The sequence below is a fragment of the Oncorhynchus masou genome, chromosome 26 (assembly GCF_036934945.1).
Source record: "Oncorhynchus masou masou isolate Uvic2021 chromosome 26, UVic_Omas_1.1, whole genome shotgun sequence".
Classification (NCBI taxonomy): Eukaryota; Metazoa; Chordata; class Actinopteri; order Salmoniformes; family Salmonidae; genus Oncorhynchus; species Oncorhynchus masou.
Window position 1 is genome coordinate 4153318 of NC_088237.1, and position 12362 is coordinate 4165679.

The window sequence follows — 12362 nt, forward strand, 5'->3', positions numbered from 1 at the left end:
AGGGAGCGTGCAATTGGCATGCTGACTGCAGGAATGTCCACCAGAATGTCCATTTCTCTACCATAAGCCGCCTCCAAGGTCTTTTTAGAGTATTTGGCAGCATGTCCAACCGGCCTCAGTGGCTGAAGCTACTAACCTGGAAGCTTAGCTCTCTCACTCCTGCCGGTCTTTTGGGAGGGAGCGTGGACAATGAGCCTGTTGTAGCGGATGTAAGCAATGTACCCATGCTCTCTGGCAGTTTTCATGGCCGGGATAAGTTCTTCCCATCTCTGGCGCACAGCTTCCGAGCAGTTAAGGAAGATATTGGTTCCTCTCAAGTTCTTGGCTCTCTCCAGAGCAGCCATCTTGTCCTTAAACCTTAGGAACTTGACTAATATCAGTCTGGGTCTTTCACCTTGGCTGGTTACAGGTTTTCTAGACCTGTGGGGGCACACTCCACCCATCTTCCTCTGATCCATCTGCAGCTTTTCAGTGATCATTTTCCCTTCTTTCTCCTCTGACTCAGCCCAGTTCTCATGTGAAGACTCTGGTATGCCACCGACAACAAAGTTATTCCTCCTGGATTGTCCCTACAGATAGTCTGTTTTCCCAGTCATTGTTAATAATGATTCACAGACAGTGAAGTCACGTGGACTTACAGTTTGTGGTAATATTGCTGCAAGTCTCTTTGAGGACATCCACCTAACCCTGAGAGAACTGAAAACTGTTCTTAAGGTCCTGGACCACTCTGGTCAGTACTCTCTGGTCAGATTTTGTTAGCTAAGTCTTGCATTTGTATTTATTAAGGATCCACATTAGCTGCTGCCAAGGCAACAATTACTTTTCCTGGGGTCCAGCAACATTAAGGCAGGTATAAACACAATTTAAAATAGTACATGACATTATATTTCATAACACTTTACCCAATACATTTAGTGTCTTCCCCCAGGCCAATACTCCACTATCACACATGTGACCGACCGGCTCGATTCCATCCACCTGACAGGTGTGGTATATCAAGAAGCTGATTAAACAGCATGATAATTACACAGGTGCACCTTGTGCTGGGAACAAAAGGCCACTCTAAAATGTGCAGTTTCGTCACACAACACAATGCCACAGGTGTGTCAAGTCTTGAGGCAGCATGCAGACTGCGGGAATGTCCACCAGAGCTGTTGCCAGACAATTAATTAGAATTGTTTTGTTTTGCGTCTTTTTATAATAAAAAGAGATCGTACGCTCACCACGCTGCGCCTTGGTCCTCTTCTTTCAACGGCCGTGACAAAGCGACATGCCAACGACATGCCAAGCAGTCAAATCCACTTGGTATTGACCCCACAACTAGTGTCTTATTCAATAAGGGCAGGCTTCCAGGACAGATTAAGCCTTTAAAATTGTCATAGTAGAAATCACCCACAATAACCCATGTGTAGACTACAATATGTATTCAATTGTAATCACATTTAATAGACAATCAACAAAATGAATTTCTTTTGTGACAACAATATTACAGACAAAACTAATTGTCGGCTTTAACATGGGACGCAACATTACAGTAACAACTAGATAAATACATGAGCTATATTGTTGCAAGTAGGATTTTTATTTATTAATGTTAGAAATTTGGATCACTATGTAATTAGATTGTAAGGATAAAGATGTATTTAATATCTAAATAGTCATCCACCCAAAACAGTAAACATTCATTGATAATAACCAATGATAGGTAGAAACATCAACCATTTATCAGCATTTAGTGTCACACCCTGATCTGTTTCACCTGTCCTTGTCTCCACTCCCCTCCAAGTGTCACTCATCTTCCTCATTATCCCCTGTGTATTCATACCTGTGTTCTCTGTTTGTCTGTTGCCAGTTCGTCTTGTTTGTCAAGTCAACCAGCATTTTTGTATCAGCTCCTGCTTTTTCCCAGTCTCTCTTTTCTCGTCCTCCTGGTTTTGACCCTTGCCTGTCCTGACCATGAGCCCACCTTCCGGACCACTCTGCCTGAGACTGCCTGCTGTCCTGTACCTTTGCCCCTGTTGCTGTAATACACTTTGTTGATTCAACACGGTCTGCAACTGGATCTTACCTTTATCCTGATAGTAGTGCCTTCTGCTTCCAAAAAAACAGAACGTTGTCTCCCACAATTCTTTGGTTCCAACTTCATGTTGCAGTTGGTGAGAAGCAACTGCAGAAATTTCCAGTCAAGTGCTGTTGAAAGTTCATGACCTTTGATCACGTGGTTGTTGTAAAGGTCATGCAGTCGACATGTAGTCGCAAGTCTGACAATTGTTATACCCATAATGCAATAAAAACATGGGCTGGCGCACACCCAGAGAAAATGGTTTTATGTAGAGGTGCTGACTAATGACAAATAAACTATAAGCTATGAAAATAGAGTCGCACACTCCATATATAACTCCCAGTAATTGATTGGATAAATTACCCAATCAACCCAATCAATTACTGGGAGTTTATCTGTGGAGTGTGCGACTCTCATTATTTTTTATACCAAAAATGCAACATGCCAAAAGTGATCTGCTCGAATGCGCCTAATGTTACTAAGAAAAGACTTTAAGTTAATTACCTGCCTGACCATACCGAGGGCCGAAATGATGATAGTCTGGAGAAGGAAAGGCTAATAATTTTGGAGGAAATTAAAAAAGAGAAGGAGAGATTCAACATTCATCAGTCAGAAGATGCACCTGACCTTTTCTCTGTGAAGGAAAGAGATTGTCAACATGGCTCCAATGGTATCTGAGGTCCAGGACCGACGGCCCGTCCTATTTTGTCCAGATGAGGTAAATTGAGTTGATTTTTTTATTCTTTGATAGTTGCTGCAGACTCAGCATGTGTTTTTCATAGCTTGGCCGTAGGCTTAACTGTACTTTCGTTGTCAAGATAGGCTAGACAAAATGTTCACAATCTGGTGGTACTACTTTAACCGTGTGTGTTTTTCTCTGTCTAATGTTGTACTTTCAAAGCCTATCAAGTAGCAGGCAGTATGAGCTTTCAGCAAAGGCCTTTGATCTGTTTTCTTTTTGTTGCCATCAACAGATCTATGATGTGTTTAATTTAAATGTGAGGGTGACATATGTTAGCTCAAGGGAGCGCCACAAAATGTTTAATCTTTCAGCTATTTAACACGTTTTAGCACTATCGGCATTTAAAGATGCACTATGCAGAAATCGCTCCGCTATTTCCTGGTTGCTAAAATTATAACAGTATGCCTAATTTAAGTTTGTGACAAAACAACACTGTACCATCTAAACTGCTGTGAAATATATATATATTTTCCATAACCGAAAATATTGTATTTTCAGTTGTTTGATCCTGGTGTACAAACCCGAAAGTAAAAGCTATACTTAAGCATGGGAAGCTTAGAAATAGCACACATAGAACATATCTACCGCTTCTTAGACTTGCGTTCAATGCGAATGGCAGATCTATAACTCACATTTCTATGTGTATTTTGTTGGGTAGCCCAGAAATTTACAAATTGCTTTAAGGTATCATAAATGCCACAAAGTACTCACAAATATGTAAAGTAAATCCTATTGTTTTCTTGTATGTATTGTTTTTCAGAACTCACCGGCACACCGGAAAACAACAGTCCTGGAAGGTCTACCCTTGTTTGTCTGCGAAAATCCAACAAGGCTACTGAAGACGTGTGTTAATGAAAGCACCTCTGCAGATTTGAAAAAGAACTACAATACAAAGTACAATTCATTCGTGGGGAGGTGTAGATGTGAACCCTAAACCCTAATCCTAACCCTAACCCTAAAATCCAGCAAGGTTACTGAAGACATGCGTGGAGTATGTTTAATGAAAGCACCTCTTCAGATTTGAAACTGAACTTCAATTTAAAGTACAATTCATTAGTTGGGATGTATAGATTTTTGACTCATCATGTATGTTTCACACCCATTGTCTTTGTTTAACCAGGACACCACTCCAGACCTCCTCATCACGGTTGACAACTCCATGGTGTCCCCCTCCCAGAGTGCTGGTATCTCATATGGTATTTTATGTTTGAATGTAACTATGTATTTTTTACTATTTGTATTTATTAGCATCCACAACTAACTGCTGCCGAGGCAGCGGCAACTCTTCCTGGGGTCTAAACAGGAAACAACACAACAAATAACATACATAATACACATAAACATACATATGACAACATTTACATTACAATTTAGCCATTCATCTTAAGATAGCCAGGCGAGACTACAAAATATCAAAATCATATCCCAAACACATATCACATACACTATACAGTGCAATCTGAAAGTATTCAGACCAATTTACCTTTTCCACATTTTGTTACGTACTGTCTTATTCTAAAATTGATTAAATACATTTTTTCCCTCATCAAAATACCCCATAACGACAAAGCAAAAACAGGCTTTTAGACATTTTTGCAGATGTATTAACAATAAAAAACATAAATACCTCATTCACATAAGTATTCAAACCCTTTGCTATGAGACTCGATATTGAACTCAGGTGCATCCTGCTTCCATTGATCATCCTGGAGATATTCTTACAACTTCTTTGGAGTCCAACTGAGGAAGTGGGGGAGAAGGGCCTTGGTCGGGAGGTGACCAAAAACCTGATGGTTACTGACAGAGCTCCAGAGTTCCTCTGTAGAGATACGAGAACCTTCCAGAAGGACAACTATCTCTGCAGCACTTCACCAATCAGACCTTTATGGTAGAGTGACCAGACAGAAGCCACTCCTCAGTAAAAGGCACATGACAGCCCGCTTGGAGTTTGAGACCTAAAGGACTCTCAGAACATGATTAACAAGATTCTCTGGTCTGATGAAACCCATATGTAATTATTTGGCCTGAATGCCAAGTGTCACGTCTGGAGGAAAACTGGCACCATCCCTATGGTGAAGCATGGTGGTGGCAGGATCATGCTGTGGGGAAGGTTTTCAATGGCAGGGAATGGAGGACTAGTCAGGATCGAGGGAAAGATGAATGGAGCAAAGTACAGAGAGAGTATTGATGAAAACCTGCTCCAGAGCACTCAGGACCTCAGACTGGAGCGAAGGTTCACCTTCCAACAGGACAATGAGACTAAGCACACAGCCAAGACAACGCAGAAGTGGCTTTGGGAAAAGTCTCTGAATGTCCTTGAGTGGCCCAGCCAGAGCCCGGACTTGAACGCGATCGGACATCTCTGGAGAGATCTAAAAAGAGTTGTGCAGCAACACTCCCCATCCAACCTGACAGAGCTTGAGAGGATCTGCGGAGAGGAATGGGAGAAATGTAATATTTCAGTTTTGTTTTTTTATCAAATTTAAAAAAAACAGTTTTTGCTTTGTGATTATGGGTTATTGTGCGTAGATTGATGAGAATAAAAACAATTTAATCCATTTGGCTGTCCGACGGACAAATCTGGATTTGGCATATACCAGGAGAATGCTCCCTGCCCCAATGCATAGAGCCCACTGTAAAGTTTGGTGGAGGAGGAATAATGGTCTGGAGCTGTTTTTCATGGTTCAGGCTAGGCCCCTTAGTTCAAGTGAAGGGAAATCTTATTGCTACAGCATACAAGGACATTCTAGACTATTCTGCGCTTCCAACTTAGTGGCAACAGTTTGGGGAGGGCCCTTTCCTGTTTCAGCATGACAATGTCCATGTGCACAAAGTGAGATCCATACAGAAATGGTTTGTCGAGATCGGTGTGGAAAAACTTGACTGGCCTGCACAGAGCCCTTACCTGAACCCCATAGAACACCTTTGGGATGAATTGGAACGCCGACTGCGAGCCAAGCCTTATTGCCCAACATCAGTACTCGACTTCACTAATGCATTTGGGGCTGTTTGGCAGAAAGTCCCCGCAGCAACGTTCCAACTTCTAGTGGAAAGCCTTCCCAGAAGAGTGGAGGCTGTTTTAGCAGCAAAGGGGGACCAACTCCATGTTAATGCCCATGAGATGTTCGAGCAGGTGTCCAGGTGTCCACATACTTTTAGTAATGTACTGTACATAATACAATACATACTGTACATAATAAAATGCAAAATACTGAAGATGCAAAATGCTGAATACAAAATGCATTAAAATGTCTGTGTGTCTCTTCACAGTCCCCGGCATGCCATAAGGTGTTCTTTTATATGGTTTTTAATCTGGTTTAGTTTGAGTTACCTGGGTGGCAGAAAGTTCCATTTAGTCATGACTTTATTTAAAACTTTGTTTCCCAGCCTCTGTTCTGGAACTGGGGACTGTGAAGAGACCTCTGGTTGCATGGCTTGTGTGACTAGACATCCAGTCATTATGTCACAGCCCATGAGGGTCTTTCATGACACCACATGATACAGAGCTGACTAACCATGCCAGTAATCTTGTGAAAACATACACGTACATGTACTTTTAAGGATGCTTTTATCCCATATGCAAATATAAAACAGTTATAACAGCATGTTATAAGCATGTACATTTTGAGTTGATATCCTCAAGTTACATTCATACATCGATACCTCATTCACAACACTTGGAATATTTATAACACAAAGAAGATCTAAATTACATCTAGTCATTTGACCTCCCTGGCTACAGTAAATGTACACCATGTGACGCTGATATATTAGTGAGCGTTATGAGTGGTCCTGTTCTACGGGGTAGTCTATGTTCTGTTGGCTGTTATCTGTAAGTCAGTGCAGAGGCAGCGGTAGACCTGGGCTAGATATCCACAGTGTTTCCCTTAAATGGGAAACTAACACGAGGAGAACCAGACCTATTGTGTTCTCTCCTCAGCATGTGCCTGATTAAGACCAGATTGGCCTGTGGTTGGTTGGTTCTGACACGCATCCAATTCCCACTCAGGGACGGAGCGAACTGTTTACTCTCTGCTATGCATACATTTGCTATGATTTCTGACTTCACTTTCTTTTTTCTCTCTTCTCCAGTGGAAAACAAAGAGGGATGTGTTCCAATGCCAAATGTTTGGTCTGATTAGAGGCTGCAGGCTGGGGGGTTATTGCTGTGTTAAAATGACCAGACATGCAGATAAGAAAACTTCAAAGTGAAGAGCCTGACAAAATCTATTTGTTCTGTTCCAATCTGACTCAGTTAAGACATTATGAAAAAAAACAAGAGTTATGTTTTTTAACAGATCGAGTGGTAACACTGGAGGGTGGCTGACAAAGTACATTTTCCTAGCTTCTATTCCACTATTGAACTAGGCTATACCAGCTCTCAAGAACCCAAGGGGGGTATGTCCAGCCCTTGAATTCTTAACTGAAGGTATGGACCATATCTGGATCTATGAACTACTATCCAGACACTCTGTTTTACGGTTTTGGAAATCTTTGGAACTCGAATTGAATTCATTTTTGGGTAACAGACATATACAACAAAATGTACAATGTGGACCCAGAGGATATCACTTGAAAGTATTCATTAAAACGCTTGTTTCCAAAGTGGTCCTCGATGGTAAAAATGTTCATATAAGCGAGAAAGAATCTTTCAAATACAAAAGATACACTTACTGTACGCTGTTTAGCAAGGTTGAACCCAGCTGTTTTCACACACTGCTTCGACTACAACACATCCTTTCACCTTGCGCTAGCTTTTCCATTGGACAATTCCATTCCAAATTTCCGGTTGGATTGTATGTGGTTCTGGAAATATAGCCGGGTACACCTTTACTAAACTGCGTACAGTATGTGTATCTGTTGTAAATTATATCTCGCTGGTATGAAAGTTAAGTTCCAAATGTTTCCAAAACCGAGGAATAATCGCATTAAGATGGAGCATTTGGACAGCATCGGACAGCTTTGGAGTGTTAGTGCATTTTCCTCACATGGCAAAATGTGACGTGGAATGTCTCCACTGTCATGGAATGGAATTAGAGTCATGAGAAGGGCTAGGCTATATTGAACTCTTGGGCTGATAGTCCCGACATGACCATGCTATCCAATCCCTGGAAAGGAGGGCCACGTATTATTGCATAGATGAAAACCTAAACATCCCTTGTCTGTCACAAATGTTGAATAAAATGATACTTTAACTTACTCTACCAATTGTCCATGGGGTTGGTTCTCATATAGGGTGGAATTTGAGACTCCCCATGAGTTATTGCTTGTTTGTGCACATTTGCCGCAAGTCCAGGACTTTTATTTTGACAGGAGGAAAGCTGAGAAGAAGTGGGTCTACAACAGACCCACGTTTGGAAAGTCTGTTTAATAATACCTTCCTGTGGATATTTTGTCGCAAATTCCACCCTATAGAAAAACCAACCCCAAGGACAATTGGTAGAGTAAGTTCATATATGTGGATAAACAATAAGAAAGTACGAAATGTGATTGATTGATGTAAAAAATATTACTGTGTATATCACTAAGTATTTACTGTGGAAAGGAATGTCCATGCGATTTGAGGAAGGTAATCAACCAAGAACCAAACGGCAATGTATTGTTCCTTTTTATACTCCGTAGTTACGTCATCATTAGTCCGTAGGTACGTCATCAAAACAAGCCAGAGTTGGTCGGATCGCATTGACACAATTCTGACCTTCACTTGAACAGTTACCCAATAAAGTAAGTCGATTTGCCTATATATCTTGACATTAAAATAGCATTACTGGTAAGTTCAATGTTGAGGTTGCTGTTTTGCTTGTGTGCTTTTTTTATTCATGCCAACGCGAAGTCAGATGATCAAGAAATGCTAACGTTAACTGGCAAGCTAACGTTAGTTTGCCGTCCGTCCAATCTATCTGGTGGTGTCATATCACAGTTTGTATATAACTAGACAAGTCAGTGAAGAAGAAATTATTATTTACAATGACGGCCTAACCCGGCGACGCTGGGCCAATTGTGCGTCGCCCTATGGGACTCCCAATCACGGTTGTGATACAGCCTGGAACCAGGGTCTGTAGTGACGCCTCTTTCACTGAGATGCAGTTCCTTGGACCACTTCGCCACCCAGAAGCCAAAGTCTGTGGTCAAATACTTTAAATAGGTACAAGGCTTATCAGTTAAATAACCCTCGAGCAACTTTGTCATCTGTGTGTAATGTGTTCTAGGAATTTGTAAGCTTTAGCAGGATGTCTGTAAAACAGGCTTCAGTCCATGCTAAATGGATCATCGGCAGAGTGATCGGGACCAAGATGCAGAAGACAGCAAAAGTTAGAGTCACCAGACTGGTTCTGGACCCGTACCTGCTCAAGGTAAACACAGACAGGGTCAGCCCAGTGTCACAGGTGGGATCTCCCACGGGAGAAAAAAACGTCTTAACCATTAGACCGAGAGGGACACTGATTTTGAAGTTGCTGGCAAGGCTACCTCAATACAAGACAATGAGCCTGATTCATGTCCACTACATTAGTACCTTGGGCCAGTCCAGCACATTCACTTAATAGGTGCATATCTATGGAGGCAACCTCTCCTCGTCGGCTTTACGTCATCTGCACTGGTGTAAAAAAAAAATAATAATAATAATAATAATAATAACTAGACAGATACCAGCAAATTTGTATAGAAAATTCTCTATTGCTTTGACGATTTCTCACTCAATGTTATAGCTTATTTTTATTCAGGGCACTGTAACATCTACCATCCCTTGTTGTCCAACAACTGTACCAGTCCTCACTCTCACCTCTCTCTTACAGTACTACAACAAGAGAAAGACCTACTTTGCCCACGATGCCTTGCAGCAGTGCACCGTGGGAGATATAGTCCTTCTGAAGGCCCTTGCTGAGCGCAGGTCGAGACATGTGAAACATGAACTGGCGGAGATCGTCTACAAGGTGGGCAACGTGGTGGACCCCCTGACAGGGAAGAGGGTGGCGGGGAGCGAGTTTCTAGAGTGCCTCACTGACCCCCCACACAGTCTGGAGCAGGAGTGTCCAACGCTAACAGAGAAATTACAGGAACTCAACATCTCTGCTGCTACCTCTTCAGGTGCAACCTTGGTCTCGTCATCCACAACCACACCTTGACTTTGCATCATTATTTGATTGGGGTGATTTGTATTTTGAATATGTTGTTTTTTTTCTAACTCAAAGTGCTTGATGTTGTATGGGGGTGTAACTAAATCACCAATTCCACCTGCTGTTATTTGATGTTTTTGTTTGTCATTGATTTTGTTGTCTTGGTTTATATGCAATTCTGCAATCAAGTCTAAAATGTTTCCATATTTAAATTCAAGGTGAATTCAATAGATTTTTTTCAGGTGTTGCATAGTTCAGCTGTTTTGAATTCAGGTTGTGTAAATCTATCAACCACATCCAATGCCATACAATTATATTTTATCATCAAATAAAAAGACCCCAATGGGAAAACAGTCATTTCCCCTGCATTTGTTCCCCCACATAAGCCTACATGAAGTTGTTGATACAAACTTTTGCTTCATTCATTTGGATTTATGTTGATCAGAGGCATGCATTTAATTCTTATTTTGATAAAAGATCATTCAGATGACTTCACGTTGACACATGCAATAATTTTTGGTCATAGCATCCTGTGGTCACTTTCTCAGATTTGTCGGTATTGATGAATGTGGCTTTACCGCCATCTAGTGGAAACAGTTGATATTCTATTTTGTATGACCTGGAATGTTATAGCACAGAGTTTCTATACCCAGAGACGAAACTTCTGCGAACGCTTGCGACCAAATTGACCGTGGTTTGGAGTTCGAGAAGTCAATGAGAAAAGTGACATTCTTTCTTAGTTGTTCATTTTGCAAACTAGTTTTTCCGAAATCGAAAAGCACAACCAAGAGTCGATGCAATATCTTAAGCAGTTGAATTTATTCCTCCAACCTCGTGAAACAAACCGTTTTCTTTTGCGTCGAAAACAACTTTATGTCGAAGGAGTCCCGTTGACGGCCTGCACAGGCACAGTTATGCGTAAAACGACGCGATTTGGTGCTTCTACGCATGAGTTTAGCTGGCCAACGTCGCTATGACATCGCCTACAAGCAGTGGCGACCCATCATTCAGAGCCCCACCTGTTTTGAGCCCCACATTTTTAGCAAAAACATAAATACATATTTTGGGGAGGGGTTTCCAGTTGTCCATTTTATTTTGGCAAGTAACATGTGTCACATCTCAGATTACACTATCAAAATAAAGTCGCACACTCCATTTATAATCTCCCAGCAATTTAATGGGTATTTACCAATGTTTTGGCATCACTGTGCCTTCCTCAGGGTAATGTAATGAATACTTGAACCAGGTTATGTAGACACACAGTGCAATTAGTGTAACCAATGACAGTGGCGAGGGGTGTGTCATAATGATTAAATTAATTAAAATTAATTAGTGAAACTTAAAAAATAGTAATGGCATATGAAATATTTAATGCTATTTTATCATATAGAAACATAATGGAATATTGTACATCATATTAGTGTCAACATACATTATTGTTTCATTCAGTTTCACATAATTTCATTTTTGTTACATGTAATCTTTTGGTTCAACCTTAATATATAATGAGCATCAACAGGGGGAACATATTAGGTGTACGCTAAAAAGCTGTAAAAAATATATTTTTTACATTTATAAGACTTGTTCATAAGAAGGGCCTGAGATCAAAGTCAATATTCAGACCAGTAGGGATCAATGTTTTTATACAGGATATCCAGTAAGCCTCTCTTTGTGGTAGTAGGATCTCAATGTTACCTCTCCTTGGTAGAGCAGCAAGCTCAATGTCTGTATATTTGAGGGAGGAGATGGGATGGTTAGCTTCAACAAAGTGAGCTGCTACTACATAGTCAATGTTCTTACACCTGATTGAGCTGCGATGTTCAGCTATGTGTTGTTTTAATTGTCTTTTCGTTTGTTCTATGTCGGCTCTCTTTGTGGCAGTAGGATCTCAATGTTACCTCTCCTTGGTAGAGCAGCAAGCTCAATGTCTGTATATTTGAGGGAGGAGATGGGATGGTTAGCTTCAACAAAGTGAGCTGCTACTAGATAGTCAATGTTCTTACACCTGATTGAGCTGCGATGTTCAGCTATGTGTTGTTTTAATTGTCTTTTCGTTTGTTCTATGTCGGCTTTTCCACATGACAGGTGATGAGATAGATTACTCTCTTGGTCTTTTATGAGATGATACCCCTCACAGGGATCTTTCGACCTGTATGTGGGTGTCTGAAGAAATACATTTTTATGGTGCTATTACACTGTGCACATGAGCCACATTTGTAGTTCCCATTTGGGATAGGTGTCTGCGTGGGCTCAGGGGGCAGGTCAGATCTCACCAAACTATCTCCAATATTGTGACCACACTTATAGACCACCAGTGGGGTTTCCTTGAAGAGGTGTGCAATTTTTTGTTGTTGTCTGATTGCAGAATATGCCAGTACTTTTTCAGAATTGCTTTCATTTTCTCCGAACCCTTGGTGTACTTAGTACAAAAGACGGTTGCCCT

General features: G+C 41.1%; 1 protein-coding gene across 2 annotated transcripts; it reads left to right on the forward strand.

The window, feature by feature from the left end:
- The first annotated feature begins 8445 nt into the window (after positions 1 to 8445).
- mrps17 (mitochondrial ribosomal protein S17) lies at positions 8446 to 10276 on the forward strand. 2 transcript variants are annotated; one of them, XM_064938152.1, is made up of 3 exons: positions 8446 to 8528; positions 9014 to 9157; positions 9599 to 10276. In XM_064938152.1, exons 2-3 carry the CDS (start codon positions 9035 to 9037, stop codon positions 9926 to 9928), a joined length of 453 nt encoding a protein of 150 aa, XP_064794224.1. In that variant the 5' UTR covers positions 8446 to 8528; positions 9014 to 9034; the 3' UTR covers positions 9929 to 10276. The 2 variants fall into 2 exon arrangements, with proteins under 2 accessions (XP_064794224.1, XP_064794225.1); XM_064938153.1 differs by having other exon boundaries at positions 9050 to 9157.
- The last annotated feature ends 2086 nt before the right edge of the window (positions 10277 to 12362 follow it).

Excerpts from the sequence above, each read along its gene's own strand:
- mrps17 (XM_064938152.1), top strand. The coding sequence starts at position 9,035 with ATGTCTGTAAAACAGGCTTCAGTCCATGCTAAATGGATCATCGGCAGA. Across the intron at positions 9,158-9,598 it reads TGGACCCGTACCTGCTCAAG|TACTACAACAAGAGAAAGAC; the intron begins GTAAACACAGAC and ends TCTCTCTTACAG.